Consider the following 27,191-nt stretch of genomic DNA (forward strand, 5'->3'; position numbering starts at 1 on the left):
TTAAATGTGGCAGCGTCGTGTTGCGAATAGTTTTTAAGTGAACCTAACTGAAGGATTCTTGTGTCTTCCTAGATCGCGGCCACAATTATCCATGTCTAGATAATTTTTTATTTTTAGATAGTTCAAAGGATTGAGATACCTGTAAAGATAAGATTTGAAAAATATTAATTAGTCTTTCGTATTATTACATTGTTTATAATTATTATTTACTGAACTATTTGTATGATATGAATTTATGTTTTGCTTCGCGCGATATTAATTAATTGCATCTTGTCTTTAAATCTAATCTTATAGTATAATATAAACATTTTTTTTAAATCTTTCTACAAAAATGAAGAGATCTTTATGATATAACTTTTTCACGGAATTATTATAATTTTATTGTTAATTGTTATGTTTGGTTTTTTATCGAGATTTTTAGCAGAAATTAGTAAAGTTTTTTTGTAATTTTTGGTATAATGTTTTTGTTTTTTTGTTTCGTAGTGTAGCAGTTTTGACAATGGCATTGAACGTGATCTTGTTTTAGCTTCTCTTTCTATGATAATAGTCGCTTTGCTAATACAACAGTCTACAAGCGCACGTGAAAATTTCTCTCTAGCGTATGATAATTGTGTTTTTAGCGTATATTAAAAAGCCATAAGTAAAGTTAATCGACTTTATAGCTACTTCGGAATTTTTGCGGATCGATCTCGATCCGTCGTAAAATTATCATCGTTATTTACGATCGATCGGTCGCAGATACGACTCTTAGTTACCGTGCATTATTCCGAACGAGGTCGTTCGATCTGCCGCGAGAGAGTTGTAAAGCGCGAACAAGATAAAGAAATCGATGATCATAGAGTTATACGGGCAGATCCGATACCATAATGTATCTGGCTAAGTGGTATTAACGCTATACAGATTTACGATTGTGCTTGAATAATACGAAAATTACTAGTTACTGACGTCTGTTCTTTGTGTTAGTATCGTGTCGACATACCGATATAGTACTAAAAATAAATTTATATCAAACGATTATACAGTGCTTTTTTTCACGTGCTAAAGTCTTGACACAGAAAAAGTTTCGACATGTGTCACAATAATAAAAATGTGATTTATGTACAGTACAGTTTTCTAATATGTGATATTAAAATATTTTTGTTTATAATACACAATCTCAACTTTTCTAAAAATGAAAAAAAATTTAAATTATATTTATATTCGTATTTAGAAGCAAATCGTATAAATATTCTAATATTTTTTGTGAATTTGTTAATTCCGCAATGAAATCATTTATACAAATTATCATTTAATATTAATGAATTTAGAACTTTTTGTTAAATGATTGAATATGATAATTGTAGTTGAATCGAAAATTAAATAAAATTAAATAAAATTGAATAAAACTATTTAGTTCGCATACTCGAAGCGAAGAGGGAAATCAGGTAATTCTAGTTCATTTCCATTCATGTAGCTACTGTAGAAAATATTTGATGCAAATTTATCTGGAAGTTTAATTTCTCTGATGAAATCTCCTCTTCAATCCTCTTCAATATTTCAGTAAGAAAGATTATTATACAGTGTTTTTTATTGGGAAAAACAAAGAAATAAAATAAATTTTTAGTAAACATCTTGTAATATATCGTTGCTCCCATTGTAATATTGTTTGTTAGTTTGATTTTCAAATTACGATGACGAAGCCGTATCTTCAAGTGCCGTCATAGAGCGGCACGCTCGCGCAGAATTGCACTTCGCTTTGTCACGTTTTACTCTTTTGTTCGGCGGCATCATCGGCCCTGGTAATGGCGTGAATAAATACCTACGATTATACCGCGCGATGTGGGATGGTAGCGTAGTACCAACTTGATTTCAGTCGGCGGCTAACGGTCTTTTTCGACGACTGAACAACGAAGCGGGCAAACGAGCGTGTGAGTGCGCCTTGATCCGCGCCGCTGGCCACGCTTAGAGGTGTCCGATTTCAGCAGCCACGTTTATCGCTCGCGGCGGCGTGTAGACGCGATGGGAATGGTGCCTCATCGGCATTCTCTACCCTCGGAAGAAACACCGGGCTTACACACGATCGAGGACTATCAGCGACTGTGTTCGTGTCCCCGTAGAGTCCGATATTTCGCCTCTTCGGCCCGAGGGACGCGGTGATTCATTACGCGGAGAAGCCGCGGGAGCCGAAGGGGTTAAGCGATTACTTTAGCTATTCTTCGGAGTTTAATCGAGAGTATGTAATAACGGTACGTTGGCACAGAACGGCCGCAACTTGGCGCGTTCTCTTTCTCTCGTCTCTCTTTCTATTTGGCGAAGTGGCGCATTCTCGGTTACCCATTCATTCAGCCTGTTGAAAGATACACTAGCTTATTAGAATTCATCTTGTGAGATAGAAAACTGTTCGCCAAATCAATTGTGATTTCTGAAAACTTTTAGAAGTTATTTAGATGTATATTATTCATCGAATAATTTTTTAAGAGCAAAATTTAATGAACATGGACGTTGTTTTCTTCCGTTTTTTTCTAAACACTTGAAAGTTTCTTTGCAAAACATTTACAAGAAATAAGTGAAAATAAAAAATACGGGAATTTGAAATAATTATAAAGTTATATAGCATAATTTTTGTATCTAAAAAATGAGATATTACATATAAATGATATTGATAAAAAAATGTAGACTAATATATTGTACACGAGATAAAATAAATTTTAAATTTTGAATTTTTAAATGTATACAAGCTTAATTTTTATTTAACATTATATTATAATGATAACAATAAGTACGAAAAAAGTTTATATATAATTTTATTATGCTATGTTAACGTATTGTTGATTATATATAGTTACTACTGGATGCATAATCACTGGAAGGAACGTAACACCGTAAAATAAGACATCATCGTTTTTAAAACCTTTAGAAGATAAAAAAAAAGTTATAATTCTTTTCTTTTTAAATAATTTTGTCTAACGTTATATAAATAAAATAATTGAAACGATTAGAGATGACACGTCACGGTAATGATTTAAGAATAGTAACACAATTTTACTTACCGTACCCAAGTTTTCGATTGATAAAGTTACGATTTTGCCGGCAGTTAATCCACATGGTGATGTAGTTCTAGTCATAATTAAAAGAAAAAGCTTTTGACATCTCTTCGAAGTATAATACCAATTTGTTCTGCAACTATAACGCAGAATTCGTGTGTCATACGAATACATCAATTAGCTATAAGAGAAACTTTTGCATTCTTACATAGATTTACAAGGAACAGTACTGTAATCTAACAGAAACTGTGCTTGCCAGAATTGTAGAAAGATATGAATAAATTGTGCAAGGTAAACAGCCAAATGTGCTGCAAATTCATGAAAACCTTTGTCTAAATTTATTACCATCTGGAACACACACATTTAATTTCTTTTAAGAGATTTTTTAATTATTTGAATTTTTAAATTAATTATTTTAAATTGTTTGAAGCATATCAGATATTCTGAAAATTGTACGTTTATTATTGAAAACTTTATTTTGTAAAATTTATGTGAAAATCTTGTGAAATCTTGTGAAATATTGTGTGTAATTTAATTACAAAATTTTTTGATCTTTTTGTAAAATGCAAAAATTGATGCATACCGCTAAACCGGTTATACTTCCACCAATCACATTCAGATTAACACTGATAAAAAGTATTTTTGTAAACGTAGTCTCGATTAAATCCGCAAATCTAGCAGCATAAAAATAACATGAAATATCGATACAAATGATATTATTTCTAAACTGATATTTACTACACATTTTCGTTAATACGCACTCTATTACTTGCAAATGTTTACGTAAGCAATCCAATACCTTCTTGTAATTATCGTCTTTTATCTTGTTTAGATTTAAAGAAAAATTAGCACTATTATTTTTACCAATTTCCTCTAGTACGTGTCTGAAAACGCAAATGTTGGTGCAAAAAATAATATGTTTAGAGCGCGAACTCAAGCAGTGGAAAAGCGGAAACAAGAGCAGAATCAATCATGAGCGTTCCGTATTTTTTGTTACGCGAATTTCGTTCTCGTTAAGGGGTTATACTATTCCACTACATGGGTTTGGACTCTTAGCTTAAGTTTTTAATTGTTAGCTTTGAATCCACAAGCCTGATATTTTTACCCAATGATGGAGAACATTCCACAGGCATGCTGGATCAGTGCATAATACAAAGAGTCAACTGCGATTGTGCTACTTATGTGAACGAATATGGCTAGATAACAGTGAATTGTTATTGGATAGAAGTATCGGTCTATGTCCACACCGTACTCTACGAGATATGGCAACTTTAATGCAGACGTAGAATTTGTCATATCATTTTCTAAGAGCGACAGGACAACTGGTTTGACCATGTAAAAAACTTGTGCTGTATGCATGAAAACTAAAAAAAGTGATATGCGAATTACAGTAAATTCTTTCCATAAATTTTTGTCTCTTATAATCTTTACTTGTTTCAAAAACGTTGGTTTTGAATGAATAAGAATTTTTTAAAATAATTTTTTTATAGTCACATACTTTATACAAATTTTAAGATGAAAGGAATTATTGAATAATTTAAGAAATTATAATGTATATACACAGAAGTATAAAATGCCTCATTAGATAGACGTGTACGTACATTTTAAAAGTACATTTATACATTTTCTATGATGTACCTGCATAAGATGTCGATAGATATTGTCCGTGTTCGGTGTAGCGCTGTAGAATAGCTTTTTCTACATTTGTCTTTAATGACAGCCAATCCTTCTCTATTATCTTAAGACAAGTCTTTACCTATATAAACACATTTGCATGCTTTTTAACCTATTAATGATTTGGAGAAGAAATATGACAGAAACGTTGAATTTGCTTAAATTGTTACTTACATTTTTGTCAAACATTATACTTGCTATTTTAAAGCTGAATATTATACTGATTATCGCTGATGTTACACTGTCTATCACGTCGTTAAAATCCGAAGCAATTGCCACAGTATACGCTAACTATATTGGAATTAGTCGAGTATCAATATCAATACAAAGTGTTGTATAAAAAAAGAATTAGTAATTTTGTTTGCGATGACGTAACAAATTTATAGTGAATTTACATGGAATCTTCTTGTCAGCGTTTTACCTGGGGTATCAGAATACTAAAGGAGAATATAAACGTCGGTATAAAGCGTATGTATCGCTTGCAAAGTCTATCGTACGGCCATATGCCCAATAGGCTCATGTAAGTTCTAAGGATACGATAGTATCGACTTTTCCAAATGTCTTTCTTGTCTGTCATTTTGCGGAACACTAATATTACGGACTATCAACAATTCCGTATAAACGCTTGTCCGTGCGGTGAATTACGGAAGCTTACTTATTGATTCCTTCTGACACAGCAAAGCTTACCGTAATTGCGCTTGGAAGTAAGTGCGCAATTATTTGTAACTACAAACCCTTTTCCCCTTTATGTTCTCTGAAGTGCTTTTATCATTTCTCTTTGAAGATCGAATTAGTTTTACTTTCTCATAACATAGAGTACTGAATAATATCCATCAAACCCTTCCGAGCGCGACACTTGATAAGCGCATCAAATGTCTATTTTGTTTTTGAGAGAAACATTTATACTTTTTTCGAATAAATTGGAGGAGGAATAGAAATAGTGCTTGTGAAAATTTTGTAAAAGTTTATATAACGTCGGATTAGTTAATTTGTGATAAAAAAAGATATAAATTGTAAATTATAATATTTACGTATAATTTTAGTATTAATAAAAATATCAACTTGGTAGAGAGAAAAGAGAGAAGATAAACAAATATATATATATTTTTTTTTTAAATTATACTGAAAGATGTTCTAGAGTGACGTGTTATCATTATAGTGATAATTAGTATAATATAAACTAAACAAAATTAGTATAAACTAAACAAATTAGTATAAATTATATATGTAAATAAATTTTCTCTATTAAATAAAGTTATTATACAAAGTTTAATTAAAATTTTTATATTTTAAAGAATTTTTTAGCGTAAAGTATTATTAGAAGAATGAGATAATTTTATCCATATTTTGAAATTTCTACGTTTAATACTGAAAAAATGTTAGGTAGGTAGGACAACATGGTTGGGAAGTATCGAAAGGAGGTTGCGTCACGAATATTCCAAATTACGAACGCGGTAAGGCGCGGCGCGGGTGAGATATCGAGACGTGAGATGTTACACAGATTTAATACATTGTGTGCATATATATACAATATATATAAATGTATAGAGACGGTACGCCACGCGAAAAGAGGCTGTGAGAAAGATAGCGTCCGCTATGCGAGATCTCCCGTTGCTGTGTTTACGAGGATGCCCCATCGGCGACTCTAGACCTCGCGGCCAACCTTCGTCCTCCTTTATCACCGGTCTCGGATTAGTCGCCGACGTGGGCACAGATTCGTCGATTTCAATTTAAATTCGATTACATGGGGATGGGTTGATTGAAGAGATATTTACGTGGGTGTTTGCGTTGAGAAACATTTTCCGTTAATCGTCCCCATTATGCATATAGATTCGAAGGTGGAGAAAAGTTGGCAATATTTTTGATTACTTTTATTACTTGAAAGCTAGTGATGTTTTATTGTATCAGTCGGAAAGGATTGATTGAATTTACAATGATCAACGATTACAGCTGTACGAATATATGTGTGAATTTTACATTATTGTTCTAGTAATGCTTCTATTCGAAGATGCTTAGTATAAGTTTTAATTATTTAAATATGTAAGATTTTAATAGATATTGTTTATTGATATCAATCTTATTTTGAACGACACATAATTCAATAAATTAATTAAATAAGTCTTTTATCACTTAAAGTAAATATATTAATTGGTCATTGTCTAAAATTGTCATTTGAATATATACTGTAATTACATTTTTATTTTACTTTACTAGCTCACTTTTTTATTAGGTGATTTTTTCAAAATCGATATTTGACTTATTAAAATTAAATATTAATTTTGAAAAGAATAGTCTTTAATCGATTATTTTTTAATGCCACAAAATATAAATGCTGAAAGAATGTTTTTCTTTTCCAGAATGGAGACTTTTCAAGAAGCTGGTGTGCAAATGCTGAAGGAATTCAGAGCGTTGTTGCAGCATTCGCCACTACCGCTTCCTGGTACTCGTTTACTTCAGCTTTTAGCGCTTAACATGTTCGCGATTGAGACCACGCAGCTAAAGGGTAAGTTAAAATTTTTTGCATTTTGTAATCACAAATAATTTTGTTTATATTTATAAAACTTTACTGTATATTGATGATACGAATATGTAATATTTTAGTTATCATATTAGATTATTTGTTAAATAATAGTTTACAGTTGTTTTCTGCTGTATAAATGCATATATTTGTTTAAAAATTTACAAAGAGTTTTGGTTAATTTTTTGTTTAAGAATTGTGTTCTTATAAAAAAATTTTGCGTCATTTAAAAATAAGAAGCTAAATATTTAATTTAAATTTGAACTAGGAAACTTTTTAGATATATTAAAATTTTATAAGCGACGTTAACTGCTTTTATATGTAATATACACATGTACTCTACGTACATGTACATTTTCTTGAATGTACTTACAGACTTAATGTTATACCTTAAATCTGTATATACGCCGAGATAATTTGCAACGCGTGACCGCGTTATCAGTTCGTGCGTGTACATAGAATTACATATATTCTTTTGTATAGATATTTATCGTTCTTTTGGTTGTCAAATAATTTCCGTATTCGAGATTTTATTTACGACAGAACAAAATTAACTGGCGAATGAGCCGGTTGTACCCGTTACTAATGTTAATTTCTCTTGCGAATTTTTTGTTTAAAGCCTACTAAATGCAACTTAGACTAGAAAATGTATTATCTTGCCAGAAGTACTATCGTGAAGTCGAGCCGGTCACCATCCATTCTACATGCATACATTATGCATGATGCGTGTTTAACGCGTGCATAAATTCTACCTACTTCGACAAAATTGCAAATATGTATTTCCATAAGCTACTTTGTAGCTACTTTTGCAACTTTTAAATCCAGAAAACTTGATTTCCAATTCGCACAGAACTGACTTCCGCTTACGTGAATTAGAAATTTTAAGATAAAGAATATGCATTTTAAATATATTAATCGGTCAGAAAATTATCAATCACAGTATATTAATTTTAATTTAATTAGAAGGTTTATTAGATGTCGATACGCATCGTTGTTGAGAAATGTTTTACTGCAAACTTGCTAAGGTCAATTTCTGTCACGAGATGCATTCTGTTGGGATGACTCGTTTTCCGTTTAACTTGTCATCGACAACCATGGTATATCCGGTTCGAGTAAATGTTTCTCTTGCTTCGACAATGACTCATGGCTGCTCGTCTAAGAGAGCACGAGCACCATGACAGCAACGAGCGCTCTCCGAGTTTTTGCACCTGCGTGCAGGTGCTAGTCCTATATAATTATCACTAATTTCTATACGAGAGCGAAACCCCGCTCGCTTGGGGTTTCGCTCTTCTCAGAATGGAACCTAGCCTGAGTCATCAAGGCGCGTTCTATCTCTTGCTCTTCTATTTCCGAGATAAAACTGTCCGTTCGAATCCTTTGCACCTGCTCGAACGCTTCTCCACCCGAGTTTAATTGCGCAAAGTTGCGTCCCAAATGGCTGATGTTTTTTACGACGGTGATAACGCGAATTTAGTAACATCGCCTTTCGAGTTTCAGGAGATAATAAGTCGATCTTTAAATCGTGAACAGTAACGGGAAGAATATATGTCCGCATTTTAAACCACGTTGAATTCGTAATATTTATTACTTTAGATTGTGAACTTTAAATTGATATATCGTTGGCTTTCATCTTTTTGTAATATTTATCGCAACTTTTATACAATTGATGCTGATTGTATTTTATGAATCTAATAAATTTTGATAAATCGTTTATATGCAGATGCTCACAAAGTAGTTTAGATAATAAAGGAAGACGCTTATAATTTATTATTCAGAAAGTCACTCTCTAAATCTGAATTAGTATAATCCTATAGATTTTACAATGCTATACTTATGACTATCAGTGACTATTGCCTTTTAGTGATTCCCGATTTAGAGAGATTTCACCGATAACAGAGAATATTGAAGACTTCACTGGGAGAGTCGGTTTAGAATAAACGCGGGTTCCCGGACAATATTATTCCGGGTAATATTACGGTGTTTTAGTATCTGAATCTTTAAGCAGGCGTTGCCATCACGTGCGGACTACACCTGCAACCTCGCAATATTGCACGTGCGGTAATCTCCAGTGGCTTTCTTCTAGCGTGTATAAGCTTCGCGGTCGAATACTTTGGATGACATAACGGTCACGCGCGAAATTTTCCGCGTAGACGAGAATAGATAATCTGTAATCATAATCATAACTTGTACCTTGATTATTTCGATTAAAAGAGAAAGCGTTCTCTGTGCGAGACTTGTGAATTTTTTTTTTTGAAGATTTATTTATTACTGCGTGATTGCAATTTAGAGTTTTTTTAATTCAAAATTTTTTTTAGAAACTTTGTATAGTGTTTGCAAGATCGGATCGATAAAATACGTAAAAAGAAGGTTTCTTCTCAATCGCGTATGTGCCTATCGAGAAATTCTTTTTTTGATGGGAAGATCTTGTCTTTAGCGTAACGATGATCCTCCATCAACCAGTCAGTAATTGAAAAATCGTAAACACTGTCGGTAATGGACCATTGAGTTTATGCAACCGTGTCGACACTGTCTGCGGTCGTCCGTCGAGGAATGTTAGGTCCCGCCTTCATCATCCTTAAAACCACCGCGACACATCCCTGCGGTTTGCTACCCCGATTCGGCTTTCTCTTTATGTATGAACGCCGTGGGCCTCGAAGCGAGCGTACGGCACGGCCGTGTCTCTCCGTGACGTCTTATTTTATGTACGAGAAGCACGATAAAGGTGTAACGCAAAAATTGAACGTTGAAAGGAGAATGGAAAAGTATTGGGGGAAAAATTTCTTTAATTCAGGTAAACGTCTCGTTTCTTAAATCTCTTTAGACCACTTAGCAGCCTCTGATAGAGTTATTTTATTGATTCATCTTTATTAGGCGCGTGGTAATCCCGCGGTAAACCTGATCGACGCGTTAGGCGAGATCGGAAGCGGAGGAAGTGAATGATTCGATCTCGGACTGACTGTTTCGCCGCAAGAAGATTGCTCCATCGAAAGGGGTAAACGACCTTCTTCATCCGCAAGTGCATGCCTCCCTGTACCGAAGTAGGATCCAATTACCAATCAAAGCGCAGGATCTAAGAAACCATCCTCGCCGGTGGATTATAGGATAGTCACTCCCGTAATCGTCGCCTTCGACGTTTCATTCGTCTTTCGATTGCGGCTCGCGCTCTCCCTCTCGCCCTCTTCTTGCTCTACACCTAGCTCGTCGACGATTTACCCTCTCGCGAACACGTTCCCTTCACCGGTAATGCTCGCGCGCGTTTTCCTTTTGTTTTTATTACGTACATTAGGCGTCGCCGACAAGAATCTTTGAAATCCGCTTCTTGGCTGCACGTTTCAGTCCTTCAACGATACCACAAAATGTTATCTGTACACGTCTCGAAATATGTATATCGGGGGGAAACGCCGCTAGATCATTCATTTCGCGGTGTGCACGCGTGTATGCGAGGAACGAATGCGAAGGGAAGGGGGGGGGGGAAACCCCGGGGCCACCGAAGAATCGCATAAAGCCAAGGCTAATGTCCCTAATGTCTATAATCTTGGATCATCTGCATCCGAGCTACGGTCTCGCGTATCTTAAATCCTTTCACGTACTACTACCTGCCCTACTGGAACACCTATAAATACGGGTACACACTCTCTCTCTCTTTCTGTCTCCCGCCCACCGCGTATCGGTGTTATTAAATTGTTTCATTGTTTTATCCTTTTTTCCCCCCTTTTTTTCGTTTCACTCTCGATCGATCGCGCTTTCGTTTATCGTTACAGGTTTGTTCGGTACAATCGAAATTTAGGCGTACTTCGTTTCGAAGAGATTCTTTGACGGACTGGACGAGAGATACACGTATGTATCTGCTCGCAAAGAATGGCGAAATAAAATTCCTTAACGCTGTCAAGGTGCTCCGATTCGTTTTATCTTTCTTGAAATTTAAATGGCTATTTGTGCCACAATGTCGCGGGCGAATCTCTCTCGTATGAGGATTGTAAAGTATATCGAAAGCAGATTGCGGACTTCGTCGGGTTCACCCGTGATATTCCCGATAAAGAACGTGTCGCGATACGCGTGCATTCCCGAAGTTATTTCGCCGGAGTTTCGCAGATGGGCAACCGTGGGCACGACAGAGGGAATCGCTTCTCGGAAAGTCGGAGCCGAGCCGAGGGAGCCGGGAGAGGCCTCGTTGGCATAAATTATCGAAAAGTACAGCCCTCGAAAAATCCAGACTCTTCCCTCCGTATGTGTGCGCGCACTCGCCTTCGAAATTGCCTCCCTAAAATATGAGAATTATTGCCCGTGGCTTCGTTCTGTCTCGCTCGCGACTCGTATTACTTCTGCGTTTCTTATTTCTCGAGCATCCTTTCTTTCCTACGGTCGGTTCCGGGGGGGGGGGGGAGCCAACATCGGCATCGCGCGATCGCGGGAGCGAGAGAGAATCTCGCGTCTCTCGCTGTGTTCGTTACACCAGCTCGGTCACGAATGCGCGCACCGCGTGCGCCGTTTTGTTGTTTTCATCTTTTATCTCGCTCGGAGAAAATATTTCTTCGCACACGGCCAATTCGTAAGAGTAAATCAGCTGGCAAAAAGCGAGCCTTTCAATATCTCCCCTTTCTTCTTCCTCCGCGCGAGCTCTCCGCAGCTCCGCGCAATGCGTACGTGCGTGCGTGCATGCGTGCGTGCGTCCGTCCGTCCGTCCGTCCGTCCACGCCTGCGTGCGATCCTTTCGCGTGGCGAGTTGCGGTTCATTGACCTTTGAACTTTCTAACCGCTTGGAGGCGACCACGATGTCCGAATATCGTCCTGTCATTGCGCCTGGATATGGGTCCTGCCGTCTGACGCGACGCGTCGTCCTGCGGGGGCCGAATTAATTCACTCAACCCAACGAACAAGCGACTATTATCCAGGTTGTCTCTGGAAATAGCATTTCCACGTCAAATATCCTCTGCCGTGTTAGTAAGAGATACATTTCATTCTTTTTGTTTCTTTTTTAATTTTTTTTTTGCAGTTTATTACGATCGGCTGTAATAACAGTATATTATATTCTGCGTAAGTACAGGATATTTAATTTCCTTTGTATTCTTTTTTAACTTCAAATCAAATACTGGATTGCCTTAAATTTTTTTTCCGACTTATTTTTCTTTTCGGAAATGTATTCATAAATTAGAAATTTAATTTTTTAATATTAAAAAGGAAAATAAATTAAATACAATAATGAAATTTTCTCTAAACTTTTCTCACCGTTTGTCAGGAAAACAAAAATTTATATATCAAATTTCAGAATTTAAAAATACGAAGACAGGGAGGACTCAAGTCAGTTAATTTCTTTCATAAAAGTTCGGCAGAGATTCACGTAGCCATTGTGGATAATTTTTGGTATCTTCATGCACGAAGGACGAGGATTATCGCGTGATAAGTTCTCCTCAAGTTTTGACGGCGTCGCTATGTACCTCGCTTCCGAGAAAATGTCAATCTTCTCGTAAGGGCACTTAAAAAGTACCTTGCCTCCGGTTTCTTTGGCAAATTCTTTCCGCGGAGACTATCTCAAGACGTTCTCTGTGTTTCCTACGCAAGAGATCAGCGCGGAGCTGTTTTGCGAGTTTTTGCGAGTTCATTTCCCGCAAATAATTTATAGTCTAGCAGGGACGATTAGCAGAACGAGGCTCTACTAATCTGCCCGGCAGCGAGAGGACGCGCGCAAATGCAACCGCATTGTCGGTTATGTGTCTTTCTACGGTTGCGTCTAACGACTTCCGGCGATACCGAGCTAATGAAAACGTTTCTTCGTACGCCCATAACGGTAACGTTATTTCGAGAGTCTGCACGACATTATAAGTAAAAAACAAAAACGGGTGGAACAATCGCGATTTAAAAAACAACGTGATATACCTCGCCATTCGCTTCCTCGAGCGACGGACTCGCAAATTCGACGCGGCAGGTGCAATGGCAGATGTTATTTCTCGAGGTACGCGAGACAACACGTCGCCAGGCCCAGTGCCCGCGACATTTGTCATCCTCGCACTTGCCGCGCGCGCCGCAACGTGACGTGATTCCTCTCACGAAAATTGGCCGCTGCTTACGCGCGAGTCGGAGGTTGCGCACCTCTGTTCCTCGCCCGCGTTTCTTCTCGTATACGGCGGTACGTCGCCGGAGATAGATGAGGGACTCTATCTTCGGCGCGGAACCAGTTACGGCTTGACGAGCTGTGTGTTTCACGTAATGCCTCGTGATCTTATCGTCCTATTAATAATAAACCGCGAACGGCGTTACACGTCGCGCTCGCGGGAAGTGACCGGGTAGATACCTGGCTGCTGCTGCTGCTGCTGCTGGGTGCTTACTGTGACTGGTTGCTTATTCCTAATCGGTTGGCCGCATTTCCCAGCTCTCTTGATATTCAGGGAACACACTGTCCCTACGTTACTTCTACATGCGTGCGCGCTGAAGTTATTTGAAAATTGTTTGGAAAATTTTTAGGCAGTTCTTTTAAATAATGGTAGATGATATCGATAAGAGTCTTGTGCTTGATTATTCCTTTAGTGAACACACTGAATTCATACTTTTGCGTTAACCGTAAACTTTAGGAATTTTTTTTTCGCGCTGTTTGGACAGATCAGTTTTTCGGGAATTCATAATTGTTTACTGGTTGTTTAACGATTGTGTGTTCTTTAACTCCTTTAGCTCTCTTGAACGTTTATTTACTCAGAAAAGAAATCGGTAGAGTCGAAAAGGGTGTCCTGTGTGTGCACGATTGTGTGCGTACATATACACGCAGTATTTGCGATCTTAAAATTTCTCTTGAAAACAAAAGTTTTGTTTTGCGAAATAAACCATAATTATTCGTTATTACAAGAATATGCAATCGGTAAAATCAATGAACTGTCGGTCCCCGCATTGTCCGCGGGTTAGTGCAGGAAGACTCGAATGTGTATCGATCTTTTATCGCGGCTAATACCAACGATCATTGATGATACTTCTTCCGTTTGTCGCTATTCTATTTGGCATTCCGAACAAGCGACCGCATCGTTAGGCCATCTCGTTGCGTTCCATCGCGACGTTTGCGATCGCGTTAATTCACATCGACGCGAAGAGGCGCGGCTGACGGCCGGTTCCTCAGCCGGTCGTTCAGGATGTTTGCCAAGCATAAATCATAAAAAAAAGTCTTTTCCGGGTGAGTGCTTATCGTCACGTTTGACTTTACCTGAATTTAATGTTTGACACGACTGAGAATAAAATTGTTAAGTTCGAATGAGTTGAACCCGGTCTGTTACGCGAAGCTGTCGTAAACTTTAGCGATTTGTCTTTTTATGAATTTAGCACAAGACGTCTTCTTTATCTCTGATATAAGAGATTTATGTGCGCGATGGGGAATAGTCGGAACTAATCGCAATCAACGAGAGGGCCGGCTGGTGCACCGCCTTTAAAGGAAAGTTTGCGGGTGGTTAATTAATTAGGCGGATAACGGGGGTTTTGAAGCTTCTCCAATTAAGCACGATGTGTGCCGCGTTCCGTTAGTTTCGCTAATTAGATAGGTTCTTTCGCAGGGAATTAGCAGCCCCCCCCTCTCTCTCTCTCTCTTTCTTCTCTCCTCTCTTTCTCTCTTTATTTGGGGGAGAGTGTACATGCAGCGTACAAAAGTTTTCAACCTTGCCGCACGAGCACAACATTCCTCATTCTGACGTCGTTGCGGCCAATTACGGATTTTTATAATTTTAAGCGAGGTAGTTTTAGTCTCATCCGAGTTCTCTCGGTCGAGAGCTTGCTTACCGACTATCATTCTTCCACCGGTGGTACACCAGTCCAAGTCATTAAGTGATAAACGCTCGACTCCCGCTGGTGGCCGAGACCTCTCCTCTTCGGGGCCAAACTCTCTCTCTCTTTCTCTCTCTCTCTCTCTGGGTGCACCCGCGGCTATCTGAGCGGATGATCGATGCCCCCTCGCCGCGATGCAAAAATCAATACCAAGCCGCATTTTTACTCATCCTACAAGGCTGATGGCGGTCTGTCGGTATTGCGCAGATGATTTCTGAGACGAGGAAAGTTATCATCGAGACTGCGGCTAAGCTCTCGACTCGTATATCGAGTATCAATTTAAACGCGTTTGCGAAAAGCAACAAAATAGCTGCAGGTTGCAGAGGGGAAGTGTCCAGTTTTCTGGGAAATCCTCTTACGTCCAATTTCGACGACGGCTTCCCGCGCGATTACGCGGCCCGCGTTGTAACGGGCGAGTGGCGGATTAATACGATAGCAGGGCGAAGAGCGCGACGGGGGCAGGCAAGGAATTGCATGTTATAAGTAATTGGCAATTTCTGTAACGCGATCCCGCTACCACCTGTCCGGCGGCCGGGAGAGTTTCGCTAGCGGGTGTTTGAGACTGCTTCTGCTGATGCTGCTGGTGCTGTTACGGCAACGATCGGTAGGTGCACTGGTTATGGGTGCACCGCGCAAGGACGACGGAGAAAACTGCCGGTCGACCGACAGATCGGTATTCCTCTCGACACACGTAATAACGCTAACACGTCTCGACGCGCCCGTGAATTTATGTAGGCACGCCGAGTGCCTCTCCTCGAGCGGCCGGCCGCCAACCTCGAAGTATACTCCAGGGTACTTGGGGGGCTGGTACCTCCTGCTCCGCCCGCCGCGGAGAAGAATCTCCTCTCGTGCGCGGATACACGTGCGAGGAGCGATCTTTCTTAACCCTTTCGCCACCAGCGTTAGTACAGGGGAACTCGGCATAATCAGTGGAAACATACACATCTCTACGCGTCCTTATTAAAATTTTAATGAAGACTATCATATGCGAAAATTCATTCTGTCTATCAAGGAGGCAGACGTAACATAAACAGATATTGAGACGGTATGTATTACTTATGCATGATATATTTTAAAGCGCTATCGCACGTTTGATGGTTGCTCTACCGATTACGTGTAATACGGTTGTCGCTTGATTTCGCGTTTTTTTTTTTTTTACTTCGACTTTAAGCTTTAATGTTAAGAATACTTTGTACACTGTACCATAACGTACACGGCGGAACGCGATGTCCGGGAAGGAATTTATGAACACGATCGGAAGGAGTCGTTATTAGTTTCGCGTTTAACGTATACAGATTACCGAGAAAGAGGTAAGGGCTTCTAGACAACGGAGTCATCGCCGCCTTGTGTAATCTGTAACGACGGCTGTAATCTCCCGCCGCCGCAGCCGCGCGATCCCATTTCGCGCGCGGCGCGCAAATAGATTGGCGCCCCTGGAAAAAAATCAGTAATATCGGAGAAAAAAACGTCATTATACCGGCGAGGTCGGTAATATCGAATGTGTGTTGCGCGCTTTGGGTTTCTTCGCAGGCGCAGAAATGCTGCCGCCGCCGTCGTCCGAAAGGGTGTCGGGGAGGCTCTCGCTCGCTGAGAGGGCTATTATTAAAATTGATGTTGCAATGGCAATAAGCGGAATTGCCGGGTATTAAATTAAATTATTTTAATGTGGCAGCAAGGGCGCGGGAGCGGCAACTGGGGGAGGGAGGAGGGGCGGAGGGGTTGGATGGACGATCACTCTCGGCGGAGAGGTGTGCGGCTTGTAATATCCACCGCGCGTATACATCGTAAGATTGAACGTACCGGCGGCTACGTGGAAAGTGCAACAATTTTGTGCATTTTGATACGCGACGACCCTTACGACCTATAACGACGCGCGGAGGGAACCCTCACCCGCGAACTTCGAGACATTTGAGGATCGTTTAACTCTTTCCTTCTCGCTCTTAAGTTTCACTTTAAGTCGAGCCTTTTGCGTTTTCGTCTTGGCTGGGCTTACATGTCACTTTTTCTTACATCTATTAATAAGAAAAGTCAATTTTATTTGCCAATCAAAACTCGATATCTTGTCGTTTTTCCCCCCCTTTTCTCTGTGCTCGCGTCTAAGTATTAATCGACGAAGAACAAACGTCCGCCGGCCAATTTGTCGGTGTGTGCACACAAGCTCCGCAAAGCGAAACGAATTCTCGCCCTTAGGAGAGAGAGAGAGAGAGAGAGAGAGAGACAGGGGAGAGGAGGGAGAGAGAGATCTTTTTCAGGAACGTGCACTGTTGAGCGTCGACTAACTTCATCTCGGCGCTTGAACGCAGCCCTCTGTTTGCCCGAGAGGCGCGAATTACGACTCCCCAGTGTCAATATGTCAGCGCGGATATTTCATCCTCGGCCGACGCGGCTGGCGGCGGTACGCCTCTTTCGCGCCACTTTCGTGCGTGTTACATCGCACTTCGATACTTTTACGCCGGGGCCGCCTCGCATAAACTCTGTTTGCCGCCTGCTTTCGCACTTTCCGTCTCTTCGGGACTCTATTCTCGAACTTTTCTACCATTAACTCTGGAAATTTCGGAGAGAGAAAATCTATCGGCGAACTTACGTTATAAGCTAATGAACGTTAAATAAGGCGAGAATGGAATGAAATTGTATGGACTTGTTAAAATAGAACTTTGCGAATGTTATATAAAATATTAACATAAATTAGTATATTTAAAACATATATTGTTACATCTCACTAAATTCTTAATTTTATTCTTGATTTTTATCTATTTCTTAAAACAACATATAGTCTCTATATTTTAATTAGCTTGTTTAATAATTTATTTTACTTTATTTTTGTTACTAACGATGGTAATTAAGATTATTTTCGCTGTCATCCAGTTGTGTTGAACTGTCTGTCTTATTCATTTCATCTCAAATGATTTCGATAATAGTATTGAGGAGAGGATCCTCAAAAGAATACCGCATAAGTGTGCTGAAGCAAAAGGTAGCTTCTTGATCTTGACGCCGAAGTCAACGAGGGACTTCCCGCGAGCGATTTATGTTTTGATTGATGTCGGACAAGCAGTCGTCTGTCTAATTTGCTTGAATCTCCTGCCTCTCCGCGTGTCTACACAATCGTTACGTCCCTCACGTCATCGAACGAACTTGAAAGAACTAGTTTGGACGAATTGCCGGGACGAATGGGAGAGGGACGCGCAAGTCGATTGTATTTCACATTAGTGTGGTTAGTGCGAGAGAAACGATGGTCGAGCGTTTGTCCAAGTATATAAGTCCATAGTTCAAGTTTCTCTTCTTTTCCATTGCCTTCCTACCTTGTTATCCATGTTATCGGTACGTGAATCGATTTCTGATCGAACGGCCTCCACTCGCACGAGCGATAAACTAGTCTCGCGTAGGATCGCGACGTCATGAATTATTCCCTCGAATGACCGCCCGAAGTCGAGCAGATTTCAGGGACGACCTCGTCGTCTCGTTGAAGGAAGATTGAAGAACGCGAGAGAGAAAGATAGAGAGAGAGAAACGAGGGTGACGGATGAGATCGTTCTGCCGTACAAAACTCGCGGACGCTGATGAGAATCGATAATATCTGCTATCCGTCTGATGATGTTCGTCTTTTTTTTTTAATGTTGCTTGTTACAATCAATTTAAAATTGAATTTACTTGAACAAAGAACATTCTCTAATTTTATTTGCTGAGCTTAGGGTAAAGAATGATTTTTAAATACATAAACTCAATTCCTACATACTTTTTGTAGAAAAAAAAAAGGATGAGTACCCTCCTTTTAGTTAACCATATATTATATATTACGCAATCACTTCTTCATCGTAGCATAATTTATAGTGATGTCCTCGGTAGAGACAAGGATCTTGCTTATGAAATCTTCTGGCAAATACTGGCCGAAGGATATCGCCGTTGTCGTCGTCGTCGTCGTTGTTGTCGCAATGTTGTAATGGATGGGCGCGGTTACAGGCCAAGAAGAGGAGTCGTCAGTCGTTGTGGTTGATGCGATTGCCGCCGTACAGTCAAGATGGAGAGGATAAAAAGAGAGGATATCCCTCGGGCGGTCGTCCTTGCCCTCGCCGGTCGGCCCACGTCAAGGCCACCTTGCTTCGGGCGCAATGCACCCGCCGCTGTTGCTGCTGCTGCTGCACTTTTCCCCGTCTCTCTCTCTGTCTTTTTCTCTTTCTTCATCTGCAGGCTCGTCTAATGCATCACATGCGTCGTCGCTCCACTTCAACTACCCTGTGCCGCGGAGGCTCTGTATTGCGACTCCGGTCGGTCGTTTCTCTCCCTCCTCGTCGACTCCTGCCGCTCAATTCACAGGCAGACAAGTTACACAGTTACAGCTCTACCATCTCTATCCCCCCCTCTCTCTCTCTTTATCCGCTTTCCGTGCTACCCGCGTGTCCTGCGTCCCCGCGACTCTTCTGCGGCCTTTGAGCTCCCTCGCGACTCCACCGAGCTATCGCCGCCGATCGGCGCGAGATGCACGCCTCTCTTTTCTTTTCTTATCCCGTTAACCCTCGCCCTCTCTTCTCCTTCCCTCTTCACCCGTTTCTCCCACTTTGTCGCTATAAATATCCGCCGGGACGTTATTTTTAACTCGGCGCCTCGTCGACGCATGCCCGTGCCGAGCGATGATGGAAGTCCCACGTCAAACGGATGTGGGATCGCGAGATTTATATCGAATCACTGTCAGTCCTGACGATCCAACTTGATATATCTTTAATTTCTCGCTGATTTTTATCTAATTTGCCGTAGCTTTAATAATCTTTTGGTAAACACTTCACTTTTAGAGTAAATTTATGATGGTATAGTATCACATTTCCTTAAATTATGAAGAATCTTATTGACTACGAGCGCGAAAGTATATTACTATTACGTAGATGCAATATGCACAGATCGTAATGCGGTACATATTTGTACAAAAAATATCATAACTCCAGAGATCTCGTGACCATAAAGTTATTGTAGACGAAACAAAATTAAACTTTCCCGCCATAAACGATAAATCTGGCAATTTTTTCGGTATACCGATACCAGTGGCTTTTGCGATTTTTCGAACTTCTCTCTCGGGAACCATCGACGCCTTTCGGGTTCTTCTGCGTTTACGAGTTGGGGTCGGTCGGCATTTCTCTCGCGCCCCGCTCTCATTGCCTCCGCTTCTCTCGTACGATCTTCTCTTTCTACTTCTCGCCATTGCTTCTATCTCCCTCCGGCAGTTTCGCCACTTTTTCTGCCTTCTCTTCCCGCAATGTTCTCTGGAGCATGACGCCGGCCGTTGATTAGACCCTCCCCTCGCTCTCTTCCATCCTCCCTTGTTCCCAGCCAACCCCTCCTCGCTTCTGCCTTCCGCGCTTCTACCTCGCTACTTTTTATCGTGACTGCGTGACCTTGCCAAGGTCGGGTGAACGAACAGCAGTAGCTGCAGCGGAGGTGACGTTGACGATGCCAATGTTAGATCGCAACGCGATGAAACAGTGTATGTAAGTTATACGTAAAATCAGTAGTCTCGGTGCATGCATGTAGAGCGTACGAGTCGCACGTGTTTAAATTTAATCGCAGGTTCTTCGATTGATGCGCAGTGCGATTTTTCCTAACAATTTAAAAAAAAATATATATAACTTCGACGCGTTTTGAAAACGCAACAATCGCCCGTGGTTCGCTGAACCTAGACCTTTGTCCGCAATAACGCGGCAGGGAATTTTCTTGAAAATGGAAATTCCACGTAAATCAAGTTGCAGGCGATGAAACGAGCGTTCCATTCGTCGTCGGGGACGGTTTGTTGGCCGCGAATCAAAAGTCAGCTCAGCCGGACTCGCTGTTCATTTCCTGTCCTGCTAATCACGCGCGTGGTCTCGCGACCGCTCTCGGGACGACGAGATTGCCTAACGAGTGCCGGCGATTCCGTTCCTTCGTTAAGCCGACAAATTGACGATCGTTCCGCAGGTAGCGTCGCGACTAATTCGGTCCGGCTATTAAAACTTGCTTCCTCCGCTTGATTGCGTATCGCGAAACGTATCACGACGCCGGAGTAATAATCGCGCCGACCGGAGAAAACCTCGTGCGCTTCGTTAATACTGTTTCGTAAGCGCACACCTCCTTTTTGTCCTTATCGTCAGGATGGAACTTAACGGCGACGCTAATGATATCGGGATGCGCGGAGATGGATAATCAAGGCTTATTGTTGCATGCACTCGCATCGCGATCTAATTTCTCGATTTACCGAACCGGATCTACTGGAATGCCGTTGCTCTTCCGTTTTGACCTTTAAGCGTGTTCTGACAGTTACCTTTCATGTTCACTTTCGAATAATTTTCTCATTTTTCTTCCTGATTTTCGTAAAACGATCAAACATTCTCGGTGTGCATCGTATACTTTTTATTTTACAAATCTAGATTGTATAGAAAATTACTCGAATGATTTTTGTCCAGCGAGTACAAATCAGATACGCATAAAATTCTCGAGCGTTTAACGGAGTCTTTATTAATTGATTCCTGTCACGATCTGACGATCTACACTCTACATTCATGAACACGTTTTTTTCCTGACGATTAACAAACGCTGATACATATCATAGTAGGCGTGTCTTACTCAGGGAACTAATTATCGAACGCACAGATTCCTGTGAGAAAGGCCTGAACATTGGAAGCGTTAACGTATAGAGAAACCGGCTAACAGGTCGATTAATCAATTAATTAGTGGCGCGACAGTTTCTCTCTCCCGTTTGTAACGAGAACGAGATGACGGACGGTCCTGGGGCGGCGGCGCCGGGCGAACGACAATTTGCAAATTAATAGCGTTGTCATTAAGCGGTCACATCAGCGCGTAAAGTCGCGAAACGTCGTCCGGCAATCAACGCTGCTCGCCTTCGTCGCCGCGCGCGGTCGTCAACGCGCGCGGAATAACGATATCCCGAGAAAAATTCCTACCGTGATTCCGCACGGGGAGAAGAATGTTGCAAGAAACGTGTGGCGCGTTCGTATGGGATCAACTTTCCCCGCGCGGTGATCTATTAACGCGCCGTCGATTGGTCGCGTACGCGACGATGGGACTTTACGAGTGCTCCAGAAATACCAGGATTGCTACTTTCAATTAATGTTGGAATTTTGTTTAAAGGATTCTCTCGTAGCGCGTATAAAATTATTGCGCCGCGTACTTCGTATTGGTATCTGCATGGTCGACATCTATTGGCATTGGAATATTTGTGACGCGGCTCACGGGAATCGAGTTCTTCAGGTTTCCCCCGGGTGTTCACTCGTTTTTTCGTAGCGTTCACCCGAGGCTTAGATTTGTAGATTTAAATTTAGTCGACGCGGAATTTCTCTCTCTTTCTCTCGCGGCTATACGCGGCGTTACGTGCGCATCGGCGACGAACTCTCGGAGAAAGACGCGTTTACTTTTGTATTTGCATGAACACTTATACCACCGTCGGACGTGCGGCCTTTTGCGAGGCGCGTCGTTTATGACCGTTAATACATAACTTCCTGCGAAGAAACGCACAATAACTGCGGATATCTGCCGCGCCGCGCTGACACGCGGCATGCCGAGGTTTTCTCTCGACGCATCCCTCAAAATTATTCCGATGATAATTGCGACACTTTGCTATTTTGTTTCAGCGATTTCCATCCTAATGTGTACATACACCTACATTAGCAAATTCTACATCTTTTACATTAGTAAAAAAAAACATTGGAAAGTTTTTTAGAGGAACAATTTGAATTAAGAAGTATACATGGAAAGAGCAGTTTTGCTGAAGTTAAAATTTAATTAGATGCAAATTTGAAAATAATTTTGTTGGATCATCAAAATAATTATGCAACACTCTTGAATATAATGATAAATGTATGCAAAAAACTTTGATATTAGTTTTTAATTCTAGCAAGTAGTTCAAACGTCTTACATAATTCAAGAAGTAAGAGGATGGGCATTTCTCGATCAAAACGGATGTTGTTTAATATTTCCGTATAAATTATTAAATATTTGTTTTTAAATTATTTTGAGGGTGTAAAATTATATTTTAATTAATATCCAGCAAAATTTTTAGATAATTCAGTGTTTTTTATATAAAATTAAGTAGTTTAATTTTTATAAAATTTGATTATTTGTTATTAAACAATATTATTGTTGTATTTACAACATTAATTTTTTCGTAGATTGAAATAATTATTAGTTTCAGTTTATCTGAATTTTTTTACTTAAAATCGTTTCGAAGATTGGATTCTGAGGTAGCGTGATGTAGCTTTTTTTTTTTGTTTTTCATGTTGCGAAAGATTATTTTCTCTTCCGCAAAACAATTCGACGTCAATCTGCAGAGATGCGCATTTTGTGGATTCGCCGTGATCGTTTTTACGTTGCTGCCGATGAGCGACATACTCACGAATCACTGCTCTAAGCGTAACAAATAGCGCACGTAGATTGTAGATCTGTTCGTAAATTGTTGTTGGGGTGGTCGCGGCTTCCCCGTCTACACGGAAGTCTCGTAGCGCAGTCTCATCACCACGACCGTTCGTGCAGAAATCGCGAGAATTGAATGCGAGCCTCGTCTCGAGCGTAGAAGAGATCCTCGATTTTCCAGACCGCGGTGGTCTCGCGCTGCTATGCGTTTCCTACATCCTGCGGGAACGGTTCACTTTAATAAGCACGATAGCTACATTTTTCCCCGGCGTCACACTGTAACGCAATAAAAGCTCGCTCATATTATGCAATTTTGCTGTAAGCGATCTGCGCGACGATATGGCAATAAAAGGCGTAGAAATATAGTTTTACGACTTTGAACCGGCTCGTTAATCACGCGTGGAGTAACACAGTCATTATTTTATCGAAGAATAATTTTCCACGATGCAGCAGCCGCGGCGTATCTTATATATAGGTAGATTATGTTGCCTAATTTACATACTGTCTGCCAAGCGGAAAGCCCGCCGTTGATCGAATCCATCGCGTATGCATATTAGACATTGAAATAGGAAGGCTGCAATGAAGAAAACGATGATACGGGGAAGATTAGGTTCGCGTGCTGTCGTAGCGTGATGCAGAACCGCCGGCTGGTACGTCTTCTCGCTGCTTTTTGCCGCCGTTAAACTCACCCCGGGAACTGTAATTAGTCGAAATGGGATTGTTCGCGACACGGCATCGTGTCATCCCGATGATTTCCCGCCCCGGCGCGACGTCGCGTCGCGACGGATCCCATTCGTCCTCCGCGGCTCGGGAGAGGAGACACTTTTGCTCGCTTTTTTTTTCGCATCATCCTTTCCCGCGAACGTCGCGGGAGCGAGCGGAGCCCAATTACGATGCCTATTCAGTTGGCTATAACCGTCTTAGCTGCGGCTGACGCGAGAAGAATGAGCCTGGACGAAAAATCTCTAGTCTCAGCTGAAGGTGTGGCGGATGACAAAAGGTCGCGCCGACGACCCATCGTCCCTCCCTTTTGAACTCCGGCTTCTCCGGAGACTCTGTGGATTCCTCTCTCTCCTAATCCCTGCCGATCTGTCGAGAGCCGCGAGCGGAATGGACAGGACGGAATCATGTCGGTGACCTCGCAAGGTCCCGCCAAGGTCGAACGTTGAGCTCCCGAGCTGCCAGTTTCTCTCTCTTTCTCTCTCGAAAGATGCTGATCTCTCTCCACTGGCGTGATCGCCTGCGCCACATCCCGCTGCCAGCTGCCACTAACACTGTTCGACATCGTGACTCATTTGGGGACGAATAAAACGCTACCTGTCACCCTCGCGTGTCCTTTGTAGTTGAGACGACGACGCGAGGATTTGATCTGAGATTTGATATATCTCGTCTTTCATCACGAATCTTGCGACGACGAGTAAAATAAACGCGAGCATCGGCAACGAAGAGATGGTTACATCATCGGTTAGTTCTAGCCGCGTTTTCTATGTAGTTAACTAACTAATTTAGGAAGGAATGTACAAAATAAATTCACGTTCAAATTATCACTTTCGTAGAAAGTCCACGGGTAAAAGTAAAACGGATTATTTTTTTTTTTTTTAATATAATAAAAACATTTTCATTTTAATATCTTAATATATTTCCCAATTATATTTTACAATTCAGAGTCTTGATTGTGTGTGACGTAAATAAATATACGTAGGCCTTTGAACTCGAACGTAATAAATAAGCACAGGAAACGAACAGAAACGCCAACATAAAAAGTACTCGTGAAGCTGCTTTGGGAGATAAATAATATGATAAAAAGAACCTTCTTTTCATAAATACCTCCGTATGTATTCGTCGAAGTGTATTTTGCGGTAAAAGAAATGCTTAATAGAGCACAAACAACTTACGCTCATCAAGAAGATGACGGTCGTGACGTGCAGAATTTCGGGATGAGGCCCGTTCTCTCCTTTCAACTCTCAATGTCGGGCGGCATTCTCGCCGCGGGTCATCGGCCCGAAACGGCCGTTCCTTGCGAAATTTATCTCGTCGCCATCTGGTCCAGTGGCACCGCGGAGGAGACGGGCGATGTGGTGGGGGCCGGGAATATGGATATCGTAATCGAACGGCCGGCCGGCCGGCCGCGGCGTCGCCCGGCGCCGTTTTATTAAATCTCCGGTTTGCGGCGCAGTTTAAGGCGCAAAAGCAACGAGCAAACCAGTTTACGATAACTTAACAGGCTTACGTATGTACGTAGTAAGGTAACATGTGCGCCCGGTTCCCGCCGCTTCCTCGCGGCACCAAACGTTTTCCCTTATCGATTGAAAAATGGCCAAGGACGCCGCGTATCTTTCTCCTCCGTCGGCGATCATACACCCGGGCACACGATGCGTGCTGTCGAGATCTCATAGTTCGTTCACACGGCGACGGAGTTGGGCGGCGACGAGGCTTCCTGTAACGTGTTCTTGGCGCCAGGCGCCTGTCGGTGATTCCTCTTCTGCGGCCTGCTCTGGTGGCTCTTCGCGTGCACGAACTAGAAACGCGAACTCCTCGTGTCTCTGCGAAATTTCTCGCATGCAATGATGAAATATTCGTCGTGTCGCTGGCTTCGGCTCGCTCACCCCGTCGGGGTTCTGTCCGGGACGACGTCTCGGTTTGTAAATCTGTCATTCGCAAGGACGTCTTCCAATTCATAATAAATGGGAAGAACCGAGCCGAATGTCGTGTCCTGTTTAAAAGTCACTTCAGGGATCGAGCGAACGCGAATCGATGAGAAGGGGAAGAAAATGAGATAGTATCGTGTTAAAAAGATTTCGCCTTGCGCGAAAGAAACGCGATTTGATCGCGGTGGAAATTAAGTTAAAAGTTAGCGCGCGCGAAAGTCAATGCAGCCGCGGGCAATAAAAGGGTCAAAGTCGTTGAACCGCCATGAACCATACGAGGTATGCGCTATGTTAATAGTATGGTAATGTGACACGAGCGGGATATTACACGCGCTGGAAAATGTGCGCGCGTGCACCGATAAAATGACTAATAAAATGACGATTACGCCAGGGCCCGGCCCTTAATGAAGAGAACCCATTAATCTACCGGCGTGATTAGCGCGATGTAAACGGTGCGCGCGCGGAGCTCGACAGTGAGAATTCACCTATGCCCGATTATTTACGGGTGTGCTCGTACCTCATCTCGTCTTTTCTCCTCCGGGCGATACGCACGTCGCTCGAAAGGCATTGCCCACGGGGTCGTCGGTGCTAAATTCATTGCGCAGTGTTGTATGTCTTTTATGTTGAAACACGTCGCGCGACGTCGCGGGGATGAGAGCGGAATGAGGGAGGGTCTGTTCGAATCTCGAACCATCTCGGGGGGAGTAGGAAGGATCGTCTACGAGCGGCGAGAGAAATTCGAGCACCTTAATCTTGCGACACGTGATTCTTTAATTTTATTCACGAGAATAATTTGTATTATGACTGTGAAAGCTGCGTGATTATCAGCTTAATTGCCCAGCAATTTGTTATTCGAACGTGCCAACGTAAGATCGTCTAGGTAAATCTCGAAAAATACATATTGTAATTCATATTTTATTTTTTGTAAGAATTTTAAAGCAGATTGTTCGAAAAGTGGGATTGCAGATTCGTGTTGCGTTCAAAACGTTATGACAGATAATATTAATTTTATATGCAATGGAATTAAAAAATTTATTCCTCGCGAAATGTATTAACGTTGAAGTATTTTATAAAATTCAATTGATCCCTTTAGCTGGGCGTCGGTACCTGCTTCACGATTCGATTACAAACGTCGAATAACACGTTCTT

General features: G+C 41.4%; 2 protein-coding genes across 2 annotated transcripts in view; one reads left to right on the plus strand and one right to left on the minus strand.

Moving 5' to 3' along the window:
• LOC105833320 (telomerase-binding protein EST1A) overlaps positions 1-27,191 on the plus strand; it is a 90,719-nt gene that overhangs the window by 16,512 nt on the left and 47,016 nt on the right. Inside the window, 1 exon segment of the mRNA XM_012674975.3 lies at positions 7,055-7,200. Coding sequence (XP_012530429.2) covers positions 7,055-7,200 — 146 coding nt within the window.
• Positions 4,258-5,710, minus strand: LOC114255590. The gene is made up of 2 exons (XM_028194727.2): positions 5,119-5,710; positions 4,258-4,988 (listed from the first exon to the last, which is right to left on the minus strand). The coding sequence occupies exons 1-2, from the start codon at positions 5,272-5,274 to the stop codon at positions 4,776-4,778; spliced, it is 369 nt and encodes a 122-aa protein (XP_028050528.2). The 5' UTR covers positions 5,275-5,710; the 3' UTR covers positions 4,258-4,775.

Source organism: Monomorium pharaonis, chromosome 3, assembly GCF_013373865.1.
Source record: "Monomorium pharaonis isolate MP-MQ-018 chromosome 3, ASM1337386v2, whole genome shotgun sequence".
Taxonomy (NCBI): Eukaryota; Metazoa; Arthropoda; class Insecta; order Hymenoptera; family Formicidae; genus Monomorium; species Monomorium pharaonis.

Coding starts and splice junctions, on each gene's coding strand:
- LOC114255590 (XM_028194727.2), bottom strand. CDS start 5,274: ATGACAGACAAGAAAGACATTTGGAAAAGTCGATACTATCGTATCCTT. Junction 4,989..5,118: donor TTAGTATTCTGATACCCCAG/GTAAAACGCTGA, acceptor ATTCCAATATAG/TTAGCGTATACTGTGGCAAT.